The 16,548-nt window shown below is 34.7% G+C and overlaps 2 protein-coding genes across 2 annotated transcripts; one reads left to right on the forward strand and one right to left on the reverse strand.

Moving 5' to 3' along the window:
• The first annotated feature begins 10,305 nt into the window (after positions 1-10,305).
• LOC105233332 (protein FRA10AC1) lies at positions 10,306-11,517 on the forward strand. Its single transcript, XM_011215390.4, has 2 exons — positions 10,306-10,661; positions 10,723-11,517. The coding sequence occupies exons 1-2, from the start codon at positions 10,452-10,454 to the stop codon at positions 11,194-11,196; spliced, it is 684 nt and encodes a 227-aa protein (XP_011213692.1). The 5' UTR covers positions 10,306-10,451; the 3' UTR covers positions 11,197-11,517.
• LOC105233339 (mitogen-activated protein kinase p38b) lies at positions 11,391-13,092 on the reverse strand. Its single transcript, XM_011215403.4, has one exon. The coding sequence runs from the start codon at positions 13,015-13,017 to the stop codon at positions 11,923-11,925; it is 1,095 nt and encodes a 364-aa protein (XP_011213705.1). The 5' UTR covers positions 13,018-13,092; the 3' UTR covers positions 11,391-11,922.
• Positions 13,093-16,548: the final 3,456 nt, after the last annotated feature.

A 16,548-nucleotide genomic window follows, 5' to 3' on the forward strand; every position in this document is an offset into this window, starting at 1 on the left:
AGGTGATAAATTCCGTCTGTTATTAAAGGAGGTATTTTCTCTGGTAATATGGGGGTTGTTAGGGTAATTGTTGAACCTCGGCATGAATCCTTGGTTATTTTGCATATAGTTGGGAGAGCGTTGGGGATATCGGTTTGATTGACGACCGAATGGATGTTGGTCGAAACTTCGTCTGGGGGAGTGGGAATATGTTAATTCGGGATAAAAAACTCTATTATTATTGTAATTATTAAAGTTGTTATTTCGGGGAGGTCGTGGTGGTGGTTGAATATTAGGTTTGTTTATGTTGTTCGCATGATTTATTCTGTATGTCATGTTGTCAAGTTTTTGACATAAAAGCAATGCCTGTGGCAAGGTTGTCGGTTCTCTCATGCTGAGAAGACGAGGTAAATCGCCATTTAGTCCTCTGATAAATATGTCAAGAGCTTTGTCCGTATATGAGTTAGTCATAGCCCGTATGGACTCGTCGCTTAGCTCGAGACATGAAATTTTGTCTAAAATAAGTGAAAGGTGTTGGTAGACCTTTTGGTAGAAGGTTGGAATGTCATCATAGCGTTGGACCAGAGTAGTCATCTGGTATTCGAGGGTACCTATGTCCCTTTTATCCGAATAATGCATCATTAGGCATTTCCGGATTTGACTCCAATCGAGTGGAGTATTGTATGATTCTAGTGCGGTGTCGGCATCGCCAATTATTTTGTGCCTGATCGTATGGAGTATCGCAAAATATTTGGGGGTATTCTTGACTCCCTCATAGGCTTTAAAAATTCTATCTACGCTCTTCCTCCAGGAGTTAAATTCCCTGGTCGTCCTGAAAATTCCCTAAGGCATTTCACCATGTCCGGAATCTTATCTAATTCATTTATTTTGTTCGCGTTCAGTGTCACGCTATGGTCGGGTTCTGTAAAGTCAGTTACACTTGTAGTCTGTGTACTCATTCGTTCGAGTACTTCTCGAATTATTGTCGTTATTAGAGTTGTGTTAAGGGTGGGAGGGTTTAAAGGATGGGTGGAAGGATTTGAGGGATGGGTGGTTTGCCCATTATCTAACCTCATTTGTTTTAATTGTTCGATTAGCTCCTCAGCTGTGTCTGGCATTATAACAATCTTTTCTTTTAAGTTAGTTAGTTAGAAAAAAAAATTCTTTTGTAATAGTACTTTCTTTAATAATTTTAGGATTTTTTTGTAGAAGCTTACACTAATAGAGGAATTTTTCTTCTCTCTTTTCGTATCGAATGATTAAATTCCTTTGAATTGAATTTCTTTCAGTTTAAGACCCCTTTTTTGTTTTTTTGGATTGAACAATTTAATTTCGTGTTCTTTATAGTACGATATTCTTTACAATAATCTTAAAATGTTTGATAAGAGCTTACACTAGTTGTTTCCAGCTTTCCATAGGATGTTATTGTGCGTTTCGGCGTTGTCCTTTTTCCTGGCGGTACTGGGGTTCCTCGACGTTTTCGAATCCCACGTTGTGTGTTGTAGCCGCTTGTCAGCACACAGTATTTTTCTTTTTTCACTTTTCGCATAGTCTTACTGTTTTATTTTCAGGCTTTTTTCTTTTTTTTATTCACTGTCTCTACCGTTCGCCACTCGCGTAGCCTTACTTTTTCGTTTTCAGGCAATAACTACTTACACGCGCTGGTCCCTGCTCGGGCGCCAGTTAAAAAACGTTTAGTTCTATTTTATAAAAAAGTATTTTCTGGGAGCTATGCTCCTTTATTGAATTCCACTAAAGAACTAACTTTTACAATTAATTATACTTAACTCTAGACCTATGTTTGCCGCTGCAACGGGTACGGAGTTTGTTGACGCTGAGCTTCCCACAGGTTGGCACTTCGCTGACGTTGCGCTTCCCACAGGTTGCACTACACGTGTCGCGCTCTCAGCGATTTAGTGGTGTCATATTATTTACTTTGTATCATATGATATTAATGCATCATATGATACTTTTTGAATATATGGGGTGCTAACTTATATACTTAATTGCTATAACCTAAAAAAATATTTACATCTATATTAGATATATATTCCGACCATACAATTCATTATTTTTGGCATTTTCGCTAAATTATACAAAACACTAAATTAAACACTATAAAAATGCATATATATGTAAATGTTAAAATGCAAAATAATTACTTAATTTACATAAAAATTTATTTCATCAAAATATGTTCGCACTGTTCAATGAAAGTTCATTTCACACTGAATTTTTCAGTTAAATACATAGGTTTATTACTCGCATCCCGCTTTTTCTGATATCAGCTGTTCGAAATTCCCCGATCTTCATTATTCTCTCAAATGCGTTCGATAAGGTTGTTAGCGATCAGTGATGAGCGATATTTCACCACCGGTGACTTTATCACTGTGTTTGAAAAATCGCTTATAGTCACTGCTATTGCTAGCCCAAAATGGTGATTGGTGATTTTTCTTCATGCCAGTTAGGCCGTTCACGGTAAGGTGGTTATCGGGTTATGTGATTATTAGATTAAAAATAACCTCTATGCTCCGTGAGCACCCCATGTTGTATGGTTATTTGCTTATTTTTACACAAACAGCTGTTCATTATTTACAATTTTAGTTCAGTGAAATTCCAACTTATAAAATGCCTAAACAAAGTTTAAAAAGCAAAATAATCGAATTTAAAATAAGTTCTGCTATTCAGGAAATGGATTTTATTGAAGGTCTGTGCTTATTAAATAATTCGAATTTTAAGGGTTCAAAAAAGTCTTTGTATAAAATTTGCAGACATCTTGCGCCCTGAACAGTGTCATAATGCAATAACCTCGACGTTTCGGTGATCCTGCATATAGGAGAGCACGGTTTTGATTTCGGCTTCCGTCCATTTCTTCACCTCCTTTTCTCGCCGGCGCTTTCGTACTTCTGTAGACACTAAAATTAGAGTATAAATAAATGACAAAAAGTGTATATTTATTTTGTACTTTGTGATTTTTTCTTACTTTGATGACTTTTGATAATTTTTGATGATTTTTGATGCTTTTGGATACTTTTTATTTCGGTTTTAATTTACTGATTGTAAACAAAAAACAGCTGTTAATAGCAGATTTTCCAATAAGAAAATCTAATTGGAAATGCCATTCGCTTAGTTTTACAGCCCTATTCTGAAAAAACCTCTCAACTGAGTTGAGAGGAAATATTTGAGAGATTTCTTGTGATGCATAATTTGTGAGGCTGTTCTTGCTCAAACCTCATAAGAAAAAAGCTTAAAAAAGTCACGACGTGAAGTAAAAAGCTTTTTGCTGTCAAACAGCTTTTTTAATAAAAATAAGCAAACAAAAATGGACACACAAATGAATAATCAGCATATGTAAGTAATTTTGCAAATTTTGCATGAGAATGTTATTTATTTTTGTGCTGCAATTTAGTAAAATTCCAACGACTTTCTAACACTGGAAATAAGCAAACAACCACATAATCTGTAAACAAGGGTCTAGGTTGGTCAACTTTGGTTATTTTGTCATACCGCATTTTGTTGTTGTTTACTTAATCACATAACCACATAACCTGATAACCACCTTATCGTGAACAGCCTAAGTATTTCACTGTGAATGAAATTTACAATTAGCAGTAGCTTATGAACAATAATTGCATGTGGTGATTTTTTTAGAGTTAGAAGTAGAAATTGTGATTTTGCATACTTCTTTATTCACTTATACCATGTTCAGACCGAAAATTTAAAAGATTAGATTACATTTAATCATTTCATAACCCAACAGTGTTCTCACTGCCATTAGAAAGATCAAAAAACAGCTGTTATTGTCATTCATGAAGTCACATCGCTTAATATTTATCAAAAGAAAAGATTGTCATATAGTAGTTTGAAATGAAAGCCGTCTTTTTTCAAATGTTTTCCATATAATAGAAATAGTGAATGCATTTTTTCATTTGTTAAGTCGATTTTCAGGTGAAATTAGATTCATTGCTATAAAATAAATTTGTTTGTTTACATTTCTTTTCCCTTTGTAGTGTCTATATCAGCTGTGATAATGTAACAGTTTTCCAGTGCTGACTAGTATTTTTCCAGTGCTGACAAGTAGATTGCGCAAAATAAGAGTCGCACGGATAGATTTAGCGTGGATCAGTTTCAAATCATTTCAATGAAGTGATTTGGAACTGCCATTTTTGTATGGCGAAATCTTGATAAATTTTTAAGATTAGTGGGATAATCCATTCAACGGCCGAAATCGTGTGATTAAGTGTCGGTTATCGGGTTATGTGATTATTAGATTAAAAATAACCTCTATGCTCCGTGAGCACCCTACGTTGTATGGTTATTTGCTTATTTTTACACAAACAGCTGTTCATTGTTTACAATTTTAGTTCAACGAAATTTCAACTTATAAAATGCCTAAACAAAGTTTAAAAAGCAAAATAATCGAATTTAAAATAAGTTCTGCTATTCAGGAAATGGACTTTATTGAAGGTATGAGCTTATTAAATAATCCGAATTTTAAGGGTTCAAAAAATTCTTTGTATAAAATTTGCAGACATCTTGCATAATTTGCTGATTGTAAACAAAAAACAGCTGTTAATAGCAGAATTTCCAATAAGAAAATCTAAATGGAAATGCCATTCGCTTTAACACTGGAAATAAGCAAACAACCACATAATCTGTAAACAAGGGCCTAGGTTGGTCAACTTTGGTTATTTTGTCACAACGCATTTTGTTGTTGTTTACTTAATCACATAACCACATAACCCGATAACCACCTTATCGTGAACAGCCTAACTGTGAATATATATGGTGATTGTTTGTGGTTAGACGCAGAAATTTTGATTTTGAATACTTTTTCGCTGTGAAAATATATGTGTATAGCGTTTTATTTAATTCCGTTGAACGATTGCTTAAAATAAATATTTTGAATTCGATTTTGTTTTTAATTTATTAAATATTGTGAAAATGTCTTTTAAAAGAAATAAGAAACGAAGTGAAATGTGGCAATTTTTCGAAGCAATAAGTAAAACTCATGCAAAATGCACAATTTGTAAAAAAAAATATAAAGATAATAATAAACAAAAAAAGAGAGTGTGCTTATGACCGCACGACTGAAGTAAAACTTCTTTCTCTCTATCTATATGTATATATCGCTCATTTGCTGCAAGACCGGCATAAGTCGATTCGCCAGAAAACGCGTTTAAAGTTTTCAACTTACCTTACCTTACACGGAAAACAGGAAACATATTCTCTTCTCAAGCGGAGCATATAAGAGGTATTCATATGAAATATAACGAACAATTCTGCATCATTAACTCAAAAATCACGTTTTTTGATTTATGCCGGTCTTGCAGCAAATGAGCGATATATGAATGTGTGTGTGCAATATATACATGTATGCACATATACATATATTTATTTCCTACAAATATTTAAATTTATTTTATGTTTTCATTATTTTCAAATATTAAAATACACACGTTCTTATGGACACAGTTATGTAGTTGTACAGCTGTCTAAATAACTGTGTCCTTAAGAATGTGTGTATTTCAATATCAGATTCAGATGGCGCTTGCAGTCTGTCGCGTTCTATGTGTTCAGCACATCAATCTGTCGAAGCATTGACGCGACGAGACGCGAAAGAAACTAACAAACGATCGCCGATTGTTACCGCTTCCCTTGCCGCTGTAACAGCTTCGCCTTCCAACGTGCGTAAATATGTATTCATATGTATGAACTTGCATAAGGAGCATGCATGCATGTGTTTATGTCTTCATATTCATACATATATTTATGTCTCTTCATATTCTCGGTTAGAATATGTGAGAGAATTGTAAACAATGTTAAAATTGCGAGGCGAATTCCGACCTTACATACAATGTTAACAAATTTTATGTTCTCTGTCTATACTTTTAAGTTCTCTGGTTCTTGCAAATTTGTTTACATGCACACATAATTACATATGTATGTACGTGAATATGCGCGACCGCTTGGTCTTTTAATATGTACATGTGAAAATGTTCAATATTCCTCTTATTCATGTGTACAGTCAATCCCGGTTAAGTAGTACTCTGCTTAAATGAAAGTCATCCCTCTTAACTGCCTATATCTTGCTGCATCTCACGGTTTGTTTTTTGAAATACATTCAAACTATTGTTTTAAGTATTTACGACTCGGTTAAGTATCCGCAGTCGCTTATGTACCATATTATATTTCTATTTTTGCAAACCACAAAAATCTGTATCTTTGATTGTGCCACATAACCGGGATTGACTGTATTTTACGCGGCTTGCAAAAATCTGCGTCGATATGTATGCAAGCTCATACATACATATATATTCATACATATTTACGCAAGTTTGTCGGCGAAGCTGTTAGCTCGGCAAGGGAAGCGGTAACAATAGACGATCGTTCGCTTATTGTTTCGGCACAGCTAGGATTTTCTACCAACAACACAATGCTGTGTCGACAGATTGGCTCGTTGACATGGAAGCAAAAAACGCGAGCTTCGCCATTGGTTGTCCGTCTCAACGGAGATTTCGCATGAAGCATTGAGTGTACATACATATGTACTGCATCTAGACAAATTTACAAACATTATCCCTATGGTCCAGTGATCTGCAGTGAATGAGTTAAACACAACTTTGAGCCACTTGCGAAAAATTGAGTATGAAGCAAGCAAATTATTCACGGAATGAGTATAAGTGTGAATACTACTCACTTACAATTATGAGAGAGAGAGTTTTGGCTTGTGAGCTGCTTAGCTTGTATGAAGCATATATTCACAAGTGTTTGCTTATGAGCTCACAATACTTATGAATCTTTGCTTAGGACTCTCTGACATTCATGAATACAAAACACTTGTGAATATACGAAGAAGCTCAATTGTGCGCAAGCCACTTGAGCCACTTGAGCCGTAACGCTATGAACCAAAGGCTAAGAAATCCATTATGAAATTAGTATTTAAGAGTTACTATTATATTATTGTATAACAACAAGGTTTTTGTAACTGGTTCAAATAATGACTAGATATAATGAAATAAAAAACTGGATTTTCATATTTTGTGTTAATTTTCTCTATTATTAAAAAAAATCACATATACATACTTACATACATTAATATGTTATCACTTATAATATTACATTTTATTTTATAAAATGATAATTTAGTTCCTTTCAATGGAATTAAAATTAAAAATTAAAATCACGTCAGTTTAATGGTATAAAAATTACATTAATTATTATCAAAAAACTAAATAGCAAACTTCAGTTAATTTCGGTAAAAAATAAAAATAATAAGCATAAAATTTACTTCAAGATTTATGTACATACATAAGATTCAACTCCAAAGATACAAGTATATATTATAAGTATAGCTTCTAAATATATATTAAGATTGAGGTATTGCACAAAATTACTTTTCAATATCATTGTATATTTTTGTTTTTTAAGTTTCTAAGGTCTTATTGCCATATTAGTTAGTCTTAAATATAGAATTCAGGAATATTATATTATCTACGGTTTTGGGTGCAAGTCGATTTCTTTTATCAGTTATTAAATTGCCTGCCAAGGAAAATACACGTTCAGACGCCGCACTACTTGCAGGTATAGTTAATATTTTAAGTGCAAGTTTTGATATAATAGGTAGGAGAGTACTCGGACCGTCGTAAGCACACATCTTGCCTGACACATAACCCGCCGACATTTCTTGAATATATGTATTTTACTATGTTTTAATGCGATTTATTGTGCTATTTTAAAAGAAAACTAAATAAAAGGATAAGAAACAAAGAAGTTTCAGTTTTGTAGTTTTTACGAAGTCACTAGAATCACGGGTTTCGTTCCTTTTAAAACCCCTCCGCGTAGGTATAAACTTCAGGGACTCATCTACCTAAGCTCTCCACTTTCTAAAATGTAAGATAAAGCTTTTCATTTATGCTTAAGAAATAATTGAATAAAATGATAAGAAACAAAGAAGTTTCAGTTTTGTAGTTTTTACGAAGTCACTAGACTCACTCGTTAAATTTTAAACCCCTCCGCGTAGGTATAAACTTCAAGGACTCATCTACCTAAGCTCTCCAATTTCTAGAATGTAAGATAAAGCTTAAGAAAATAATTGACTAAAAGGATAATAAACAAAGAAGTTTCAGTTTTGTAGTCACTACAATCGCACGTTTCGTTCCTTTTAAAACCCCTTCGCGTAGGTATAAAATATATCCCTACAAGAACGATGATAATCAAATGATCAATCATATGACATTCACTAGTGACACAATTTTCTGTCACTGGCTCAGTGCAAGTTTCTATCACATTTTTAAGGGCAATATGAAAAAGTTGACAAAAACTTTTGCATACATGTGATATTGCCTTTCTTTCTTACATACTAGGTTTAACAACCTGAACAACATATAGCTACACTGCTCACTCCAATGGTGTTTAGAATAAAAATTTGTGTCATTAATGATATAAATCTCTGTCATGAATGCCTGTTATGCTTGATGCCAACATCCTGCATATGTGACTATCACATATGATGTAAATATCATGCAGTTGTGACAATCATATGTGATGTAAAATTCAGGCATGTGTGACTATCACATATGATGTAAATATCATGCAGTTGTGACAATTGTGAAATATATTTTGAATATGCAAGGAATTTGTGAATGCATTCATGAATAAACAATGAGCCACTTATTAGTGAATGTATTCATAAGCCAAGTATTCACTGCAGATCACTGCTATGGTCTAGCATATTTCTTTACATGCACACATAATTATATATGAGCACATGTGCGACCGCTTGGTCTTTTAACATGATATCGAAACTTTTAATAATTAAAGGAAATATATGTATGTACATATACATATTTTTGTATATAGTAAATACATATATGACCTGTCAAACCCATATAAAATGTATATTTAGGTAGTAATACTTGCAAAGATTTTATGGTATACAAATACATAGGTCAAATTCAAAATACACACTTATGTGTTTTCATAACAAATATACATATGTATGTATACCGATCTATAAATTATAAGCAGAGTCGTTTGAGCATAGTAAATAAGCGAATCTGTACGCATACATTACTTTACATTGGAATTCGCATTATTTTTCTCATTTAACAGTGAAAATGCTCAATTCTGCTATATTCGTGGTGAACACGCTTATAATTTGTCTGTGGTGAAACTGGACCATCTCGACCGAGTTAGCCAAAAATATTTTTACGATCTCCGCGCCGTGAACCTTCTCTATATTAAACGTTCTCTGCCTTCTCTATATTAAACGTTCTCTGTCTATATTATACGTTCTCTGCGTTCACTTCGCCTGATCACACTGAGGCGAATCACACTTTTCACCAGTTTACTCCCTAAGCCAAGCGCGCCTAAAGAAGTTTTACTTCAAAAATCATGTTTATTGAATTTTGTTGAATATAAAAATTATATTTTTTTAATTTATGGAAAATTTAAGGTATTGTATTAAAATTAATTCCTTTTATCTAAGATTATATATTTTTCGCAATCACTATTTTCACTGAAACTAAAAAATCGCTACTTCGCTCATCACTATTAGCGATGGAGATTTTTGGTATAATTTGAATCTGGCCGTTCCAGTCATTCCAATTGCAAAACGTCAAAGCCTACCAAATCCAGTAAACCAGAGATAAGGACCTCCGAGTGTATGTACCAGGGATTTGGGATGCTCGTTTTTGTAACATATTCCATTATGGCCAGATCGGACAAAATAAAGATTTTTGGGCATTTAAATTAAAACACCCAACATTTATTACGATTGCAAATCATTATATATTGGACTTTTAATATATGGCGAAACTTCTTAAATCCTCTTTTATGATTTTATGGTAAATCAAAACAACTAACTTTTGATCTTACAATACTTAATAAGGTGAATTAAGTCTGTTAGTTCTCAGTTAATAAATGTTTTTAATCATTTGTAATTGTAATATAATTCTACTGTGCAAAACTTTTCATGAAATAAGTCTAAATTTCGCCTTTTTGTTTGATTTTCATTGTTTTACATTTTTATTAGCGATCTTGAACGGCGGCAACAAACTCTTCCGTTCACATATATTTTTGGTATAATTTCAATCTGACTGTTTCAGGCATTCCAAATGCAAAACGTCAAAACATATCCAATCCTGTACCGAACTGTCAAAGTTCGGTAGGTGACCATTTCTCACATTACCAGTGACAGCAGAATTGGGAATCTCTTTATCTCTGATGAACGCTTTGCTTTCAGAGCTGCCTAGCTTTATTTCTGCCCAAAATGTTGTTCGTCTTGGCGTCGCAAACTTGTTAAGTGAACGTACTCACACGAAAGCGTACCTTTGTGAAAAAGAGACAAAAGTGTACATATGGTAGAAAGCGAATAAAATGTAGTGGGCAAGGTATACCGTGATAGTGGGCACTATACTTGATATTATTTTTCATATTAGAGCTGACTTAATTAACTTTATCTGGAAATTATGAAGTCAATGAGCCTTCAAGAGCGACATAATTATATTTTAAAGAAATTCATTATATCTGATAAATCCTTCGAAGGCAAGAAGAATTCTTATGACATAGATATAATAAAGGAACATCATCGATTTTTATGGGATGATAACGAATTAAGTGATGGTGATAATTCATGGGAAATTTGTATGGCTAGACGTTATTATAACAAATTGTTTAAGGTAGTAAAATACGTACTAAATAAAACGTTCAGAAAATTATACGATTTTTTAATTTTTGAAGGAATATTGCATAGCAGATTTAACTCTACACAAGGAAAATAAAGTCGCATTGCGTTGGCGTACGAGGGATGAAGTAGTTTTAGGAAAAGGGCAGTTTCAATGTGGAAGTAGGAAATGTGAACAACGAGAAAATTTGAGCAGTTGGGAAGTAAATTTTGCTTATCACGAGCATGGAGAGAATAAAAATGCGTTAGTGAAGTTGCGACTATGTGCGAATCATTCGAAGCAGTTGAATTTCACTTCACGAAAACGGGAAGTTAAGCGCTTAAAAAAGTGTTCTGCTCCAAAAGGGCAAATGCTGCGAAAAAATCAAGGAAGTGTTCAAGTAACAAGCTATTTTGAAAATATTGTATCTGAAGCAAATGAAGAAAGTGAAACAGAGAACAGGATATGGAACCACAGACCAAATGTAGAATTAGAGCAACCATCCCGTGAAATTGAATTTGAACGCTATTTAGAAGATCTTCTTTTATAGTTTCTGATAACACCTGTCTATTGATTAATTTTTTAACATAATATTGATTTATGAAATATCTTAACTCCACCTTACGACTGTTGATAAAACTATTATTTTGCCAATCTTTGATAGGAATGGAAGAGCTCATAATGCACATTTAAAATAACTACGAATATGTAGGTATGCTAAGTGCATAAAATTGATAAACCGAATTTGTGTATTTAAATTTTTATTATATTAACAAAAACGGTCCAAAATATGTTGGCAATTATACAGTATTCTTAAAAACTTGAATCAGTAACAAAAGCTTTCTAATAAAATTGTATGGTATTCAACTCATTTTTTGCAACAGTTCTTTAAAGGTCTGCGCTAAGTTATGCAGAAGGGATTAAAAACCGTCTTGTGAAAAGAAAAGTTATTCTCTGATACATTAATTATAATTGTTCTTAAATTGCGTTTCTATTTTTTTGCACCATTGTTTTATATTGGCAATTTTTTTGTAACTATCTTTATAGCCCTTACAACACCAAGATCACAATTTTTAATAAAAAAAACTGAATTTAGAACGTTTGCACACTAAGTTAAAAACATTGTTGTATTAATAGTATTTTACTGTTTTTAAATATATTAAGTTAATGACGGAAACTGTTTATAATTGTTTTAAGCTTTATAAAGTTGCTTGAAGCTCAATAAATTGTTTAAGTACATATATGTAAATTAATAAAACTTCAACGCCATAAACATTTAAACATCACTTTTGCACTTTTCAAGAACTTCGGCAAAGGCTTGTGGTGGTTTAAAGCTTAATACTTCTGTAAATACAAGTTCTTTCCACTTTTCAACGGGCAAATCCATATCTTCGAAGCTTTGATCATACAACGGAGAGGTTTGCTCATCACTGGGGTCATGATATTTTTCCATATATGGGTGAGCTAGGGCTTGTTCAGCTGTAATTCGTTTTTCGGCATCCAACTCTAGCATTTTTTCTAGTAAATCTATTGCCGATGGATTAGCGAAACGGAATACGTCTCGAAAGTTTCGACGAGACATTCTTGGCAATGCTCGTATATAGTTTCGAGCACTTTCTGAGGAAATTTTTTGCATAAAATCTTCTGTGGGAGTACCAAGAACCTCCATAATTAAATTAAGTTGATGTATATGATCAGTGCCGGGAAATAAGGTACGCCCTGTCAGAAGCTCTGCCATTATACAACCAACTGACCAAATGTCTACAGTTTGATTATAATGCATCCAGTTGAGCATTATTTCGGGAGCTCGATACCATCTGGTGGCCACATAACCAGTCATTTCACTTTCTGCAGGTCTTGCTAAGCCAAAATCAAGTATACGCAACTCACAATCTTCATTTACGGCAATATTTGAAGGCTTTAAATCGCGATGTATTATACCAGCACTATGAATATATTTTAAACCACGCAAAATTTGATACACCAAAAATTGGACATGATCATCAGAAAGCTTTTGGGTCCGGATTATATTGTTTAAATCAGCATCCATTAAATGTGTTACTAAATATACTTGTTGAAAATTTTCCAAAGAATTTGGAGGCTGTCCGGGATGAAATACATCCAATAAGCCTATGACATTCTCATGATCCATATGTTTGAGCAAGCGCAATTCGCGATAAGTTCGTTTTGCATGAACAGCCGACTGAAATGGACGTGCTAATTTCTTTATGGCCACCTTCATGCCAGTGTTACGAACAATTGCTTTACATACTTGTCCATATGCGCCAGAACCGACTGCTTGAAGTTGCTGATATATTTGAGGTATTTCCCACTCTGTTCGATTTATATCAAGCTTATAAAATTTAGCCATCTTCAAACGTGATATGTGACAATACGTTGTTGACAATTTCTATTGCTTCATTAATTCAATCTCACTAATTACCTAATCGACGATGTATACTAAATATGGAATGGAAATGAAACAGACACATACAGAGGAAATAAAATTACCTCCGTATACATAAGCGTGCTTTTCTAGACATAGAGGGCGCCTTCAATAACATAGAAGTAATTACTATAAGTAATTCTCTTGCACATGGTGGCATAGATGACACTATGTGCAGATGGATACTATCGATGCGTGAGAATAGGAAGATTATAGAACGAAATACTACTCCAACTAAACGGTGGAGGAGTGAAAGCAGTAGCGTATGCAGACGATATAGTGTTGCTGGTATCAGACATGTTTCCTTCAACAGTCAGAGAGATTATGGAAAGAGCACAACCCACGGGCTAAAAACAACGCTAGTAAAGTAACGCTAGTCGTTTCTTCTTTTCGCTACGTGGCGCCAATTGGATATTCCAAGTGTAGCCAGGTCCTTCTCCACTTGGTCTTTCCAACGGAGTGGAGGTCTTCCTCTTCCTCTGCTTCCCCCGGCGAGTACAGCGTCGATTACCTTCAAAGCTGGAGTGTTTTCGTACTTTCGGACAACATGACTTAGCCAGCGTAGCCACTGTCTTTCAATTCGCTAAACTATGTTAATGTCGTCATACATCTTATACAACTTATCGTTCCATGAATGCGATATTCGCCATGGGCAACGCGCAAAGGACCATAAATCTTTCGCAGAACTTTTCTCTCGAAAACTCGCAACGTCGTCATCAGTTGTTGTCATCGTCCAGGCCTCTGCATCATATAGCAGGACGGGAATTTTGAGTGAGTGTCGAGAGAGGACTTTACTTCTCAATTGCGTATTCAGTCCGAAGAAGCACTTGTTGGCAAAAGTTATCCTGCGTTGGATTTCCAGGCTGACATTGTTGGTGGTGTTTACGCTGGTTCCAAGATAGACGAAATTATCTACGACTTCAAAGTTATGACTATCAACAGTGACGTGAGAGCCAAGTAGCGAGTGCGACGACTGTTTGTTTGATGACAGGAGATATTTCGTCTTGCCCTCGTTCACTGCCAGACCCATTTGTTTTGCTTCCTTGTTGAGTCTGGAGAAAGTAGAACTAACGGCGCGGGGGTTGAGGCCGATGATATTAATATCACTCTCTCACTTTCTCCGCTGCGACACGGCACTCCTCGTCGTATCAGCTGTTCTTTTGCACTTTCCGAAAATCAATGGTTGCAGCTGTACGTAAGGAGCTTAAAATGCCGTCCCGCAGTTCTCTTATACCGAGTTATTGACGAGTGCTCTCAGAGAGCAGGAGTGCAAGCCGAGTAGAAAATCGTTCGGCTGTCTGCTGTGATTGCAGCTTCTCGACGCCGAACCTTCCTTGTGTTAGTTGGCGTGCGTTTTTTGCTGCACAGAGGCGGGTGCGAACATTGGCTGCAACAAGATAGTGGTCCGAGTCGATATTAGGACCTCGGAGCGCACGCATATCTAAAACACTGGAGACGTTTCTTCCGTCTATCACAACATAATGGATTTGGTTGGTGGTTTTTCGATCCGGAGACAGCCAGGAAGCTTGATAAATCTTCTTATGGAATCTAGTACCACAGATAACCATATTTCGGGCCCCGGCGAAATCGATCAGCCTCAACCCATTCGTGCCAAAGTTACCATCGTGCCAAAGTTACCGGATTAGTAGGGAACAAGGAAACAATTTTCCACTTTCTCTACGAATGCCCAGCACTAGCACAGATCCGACACAAAACATTTGGAATCCATCAGGCACCAAACCTTGAATGGAAGGTGAAACGTAATAGCAGATACAGGAGGTTCTACGAATAGGGTATCAAAATGGTACATGAAGTGCTAATTGAGCTCGATAGATAACAAGGCTGCACTCCCTCCTACCTACCTCCGAATACACTGTGTTACAATCAGAAAAAAGAGAGTTATTTACAATTAAAAAGACATAATGGTTAGGACAAATGGTAAAATTTTAGAACAGCATCCCCCGATTTCGGGGTTGAAATGGGTATGTACAGAGAGAAGAGGCCCTCTAGGTAAAGGAAATAGTTTCCCTCAACTCTCCTCCACAAACTTCATCTTCAGATTTCTTCAAATGGTTTCTTCTCATATACTGCTCACGCTTGACACTAGTATACTTACGTGATATCGATACTTCTGCCAAATAAAAGAACGGATCGTTCTATCACACCCTCTGTTTGAAATTATATTCAAACTGTTTGATTTGTAAGATCAAACTTTTTAAACTCAACAAAGTTTTATCATTCCTTACCTCTGGTGGGGGCAAATGAGAAGACCTTCATCGAGTGAGAATGTATTCATTCTAATTTTATTATTAAATTTGTAAACCTTATATACTATTTTAGAAGTCTAACTTATCTAATTAAATATATATATTTACAGCACACCACATGTATGTTTGTATGCTGCATATCAATGCATATATTTTTATGTGTTCATTTACGTATGTTCAATATATTTGAACATAGATATCTATTAGTAGTGGACTGTATGATTACAATAGCTAGATTATTTCTTATCTTATTGAAATATATAAAAGATTTAAATACATATGTATAATATTGTTGTCCGTGCTTTGGCAGCAACGAACGTGTTCAATTTTAAACACCCTCTTTATAAAAGGTTTATTAATTTTAGTTACATAAGTATAATATATGTATATTCCTTTTTGGTTTTCTGCGAAACCCACTGTGGTAGACTGTTGTGCATCTATTCTAATATCCGCATTTAAAGATATTATGGTAATGGGGCATATTTTGTTCGAATTTTGGATAATTCTTCCGCCCATTGCCGAAATTTGGAAATTTGAATGTTTTATTGGCAATTTGAGCCGATTTAAGCCTTTTATGATATAAAGGATCTTTGAGAGTCTTGATCTATTAGTGCTTTTACTTTGAATAAATCACCCTTATGTTTTATGGTGATAACCGCAGTGGGTAAAAGAATTTTGCTTTCATTGTCTGAATGAAGCGCTTGAATTTTTGCTGCTTTAGAGCAACATGGTTGTTCTTCCTTTTTTTCGGGATTTGAGGTTTCGGGACTACTTCATGTAGTTGTAGCGACTAACCCCGTGGTTTTTTGAAATTGATTTTGCTTCATATTTTGAAAGTTGGTAATATGAAGCAGTGAGTGATGTCTTCGTTGACAGTACACACAATTAAATTTGCTTTCACAGTCTTTTGTCGTACGAGCATTCGACAGACAATTGTTTATGTTATCTGACAAGATTGTTCCTGTCGGAAACGGATAATTTTTTAAATTTCTCGCAAGATCTTATGTTATGACCTCCTTTACGATAGTGTGACTTTTATTAACGTGTCTATTGTATTGCATATTATTGCTGGCTTGACGTTTAAACAAGTTTTTACTTAGGTCATTTTCATGACTATTTAGATTTATATTTTTGTTGTCAATTCGCTGAGCTATCTCGTATTGAGCAGTGAGGAATCCTTTCATTTGCT

This window comes from Bactrocera dorsalis, chromosome 1 (assembly GCF_023373825.1).
Source record: "Bactrocera dorsalis isolate Fly_Bdor chromosome 1, ASM2337382v1, whole genome shotgun sequence".
Classification (NCBI taxonomy): Eukaryota; Metazoa; Arthropoda; class Insecta; order Diptera; family Tephritidae; genus Bactrocera; species Bactrocera dorsalis.

Coding starts and splice junctions, on each gene's coding strand:
- LOC105233332 (XM_011215390.4), top strand. CDS start 10,452: ATGAAGTCAATGAGCCTTCAAGAGCGACATAATTATATTTTAAAGAAA. Junction 10,662..10,722: donor ATTATAACAAATTGTTTAAG/GTAGTAAAATAC, acceptor TAATTTTTGAAG/GAATATTGCATAGCAGATTT.
- LOC105233339 (XM_011215403.4), bottom strand. CDS start 13,017: ATGGCTAAATTTTATAAGCTTGATATAAATCGAACAGAGTGGGAAATA.